The 3,302-nt window shown below is 38.0% G+C and overlaps 1 protein-coding gene across 1 annotated transcript in view; it reads left to right on the plus strand.

The window, feature by feature from the left end:
• The first annotated feature begins 2,962 nt into the window (after positions 1–2,962).
• Positions 2,963–3,302, plus strand: part of ZFP42 (ZFP42 zinc finger protein) — a 1,171-nt gene continuing 831 nt past the window's right edge. Inside the window, exon 1 of the mRNA XM_029950116.1 lies at positions 2,963–3,188. Coding sequence (XP_029805976.1) covers positions 2,963–3,188 — 226 coding nt within the window. The remainder of the gene's footprint in view (positions 3,189–3,302) is intronic.

Raw genomic sequence — 3,302 nt, forward strand, 5'->3', positions numbered from 1 at the left:
TCTAGTAGGTAAGACATACTTTAAAGTAATCAGTACCAGAGACTGATCAGTGTAAAGGAGGAAGTTATGGGAACACTGAGTTTGGGAACCTAACAGCGTAACAATCAAGGGAAACGTGTTTGAGGTGATGTTTAAGCAAAGATCAGAAATATGGATGAGAAATGAGGTTGTGTGCCCATCCTAATATGGGAAGAAGTGAGGATGGGTCGTATTATGAGGGAAGAATGTGCCGCTTTATTGGAGGGACAGTTCATTATGGCTGAAAATTAAATAGGGGAGCTGAAAATAGCAAGAGATAAACTTGCAGAGAAAAGCTGAAATCAAATCAAATTGCACGTATTTTAAATGGCCTAAGTGGGGGACGGGAGTTTTATATTGTCCTACTCAAACTTTAGACTGATTGCTAGTGATTTTGTCCAAAGATGTTCTATTCATTAATATGAAAAAGAAAAAAATCAAGAATAACTTTCAGCTAAGAGAACAAGATTTTGTTAGGTAGATTTTCCTGAATACAGTCTCCTGGTTTATTTCACCTTTTTAAAAGAATGAGTAAATAATAACACTTATCCCATTTAACATTTTATATATATAGCTTGAAAAGATTTTTTAAATAGCTGTGCTTTTCAATTGCTAAGGAAAGAATGTTTTAAATGTTTCTTAAACATTTGTATTATATTACATAGAAATACTATGTTTGTATATTATATATATACACAAATGTTTAAGAAATTCCCTTAGCAATTTCTATATAAAATATTTATGTATTGTATATAAATACAGAATTTATTTTATTTATAATTTATATTAAAATTTTTTTTAATGTTTATTTATTTAGAGAGAGGAAGAGAGACTGAGATCTAGAATCTGAAGTAGGCTCCAGGCTCTGAGCTGTTAGCAGAAAGCCCAATATGGGGCTTGAGCTCACCAGCCCGGAGATCATGACCTGAGCCGAAGGCGGACGCTTGGCCATCTGAGCCACGCAGTGCCCCTATTAATTTATATTTTAAACCCGTTATTTACATAAAATATTTATGTATTATATAATTATGTATATATAAATGTTTCAGGAGACGTTTTATTTATTTTTTAATTTTTTTAACATTTATTTATTTTTGAGAGACAGAGACCATGCGATTAGGGAGATGCAGAGAGAGAGAGAGAGGGAGACACAGAATCCGAAGCAGGCTCTCAGCCTTCAGCACAGAGCAAGATGCAGGGCTCGAACCCACGAACCACGAGATCATGACCTCAGTCAAAGTCAGACGCTTAACCGATTGAGCCACCCAGACGCCCAGGAGACATTTTAAACTCTCCCCACAGCAATTGAAAAACATGTTTTGTTTTGATGCTGTGTATTTGCCAAAAGTATATTTACTTTTGCTATTTATTTTACTATTGCATGATTCTTTTGAGGTGGTATTTTTAAATGTAGTTATTTAAAAATATTTTCAAGCTGTTAGTTTTCCGTCCATTACTTTCACATTTACTGTTTTTAAAAAGCATTTAATTTTGGTCCTTTAGCAGGACATCAGGACAATAAAATTAAGAGATCTTCTATAAGGCACACATCTGTAACATTAAGCAAAAGACTCTTAGAATATATCATATTCATGCTTTAACTTTTATAATGTTACTTATAGATTTTTTTTAAATTAATTAATTTTGAGAGAGAGAGAGAGAGTTAGACGGGTGGAGAGGGGCAGAGAGGGAGGGAGACAGAATCCCAAGCAGGCTCTACCCTGTCAGCATGGAGCCCAATGTGGGGCCCAAACTCATGAACCCTGAGGCCACAACCTTAACAAAAGTCAAGAGGTTTTGCTCACCCTACTGAGCCACCCAGGCACTCCACGTTTAGATTTTTAAGAAGAAGACAGAAAACTATTCAAGGCTAAATTCCCTTGCCTTTATTTTGGCTTGTACTCCTAAGAGATGGGGATGCATGGATTTCATGAGTCTTATTCTCTGAATCTCCATCTTGTGAAGAAGAAACATAAACTACACATGGGCCAAATCCAGCTGCTGCTTGTTTTGCTGGAACATGTGCTCGTCCTTTATGTGTCATCCATGGCTGCTTCCGTATGACAGAATGCAGAGTTGAACAGTTAGGACACCGACCATAGGGCCCACAAGCTTAAATTGAGCTCCTTATTAAATTAAAAAAAAAAAATACAACCCTGGGTCTAGGATAGTATCTGGAACATCGCAGGATCAACCATCGACTTAGGGAATGTAAATAACACTAGTTCACGTAAGCATTCAGCATTTGCTCTGTGCCATGTTCTACGCTAAGCCCTTTATATGCATGATTTAATTTGAATTTCACAACAGTGTTATATAAGAAAATAAGCACATCTCGCTCCTTCGGTTCCTTCCAAGTGTTTAGTCAACTGCTTCTACCTCAGTCAAGGCCTGCCTGGGCTCCCTATTTAAATTAAGAATTCCTGCTCTTTACTAGCCCCCTTGCTTATTCTGTAGCACTTCACCTTCTAATGTGTGACATATAATACTTATTCTGTATGTTCACAAGAATGTATACTCCTTGAGGCATAGATTTTTTTTTTTATGTCCACTTACTGATAATATCCCAACCTATGAGCAGCCTAGGTAGGACTAGCACATAGTGAGTGCTCAAGTGGTCAATTGGAACAGGCAGATAATTTGTGAGGAGACCCACATAAGTTATACCCCACATCCTGTGTCACAGCTCATTCTTTTACTTCCTTGGGTTTGTCAGAGAAGAAACAAATGCAGCCATTTTGTTATTAAAAAGTGAGTTAAGAGGCCATTTTTTAAGGTCATTTTCTGACAGTGGTTCTAAAGTTGGAATATATTTTATCTAAAGGCTATTATCTCAAAGCAGGTGTTGGCTGGAGACGGTTCACTCAGATCACGATCACTTGGAAGTGGCTGATATATTCCTATATTCGGCGCTAACCTTCAAGGGAGAAGCAGGCACGACAATATGGACCAGCAACTGGAGAAAAGGGCAGAGACTTGTGGCTGGAAAGGCCTGGGTAGAAGAGCCTTCAGTGGGGATAAACCAAAGCCATCGAAGCCACGGCCAGCCCAGCCAGAACCTCCTGAAATGCTATGGGATTTAGAGGATGATGGTGTATTCTTTGAAACTAGCCATCTAGTTGTTGGAGAAGATTCCTTCTCTGACTGTTACATAGAATGCATAATAAGAGGTGAATTTTCTGAACCCATCCTGGAAGAAGACTCACTGAAGTCCCTTAACCACCTGGAAGAAGAATCAGAACAAGAGCTTTCTCAACAGGTTCTTACTGCGAGCTCGCTTCTGG

This window comes from Suricata suricatta, chromosome 1, assembly GCF_006229205.1.
Source record: "Suricata suricatta isolate VVHF042 chromosome 1, meerkat_22Aug2017_6uvM2_HiC, whole genome shotgun sequence".
NCBI classification, from domain to species: domain Eukaryota; kingdom Metazoa; phylum Chordata; class Mammalia; order Carnivora; family Herpestidae; genus Suricata; species Suricata suricatta.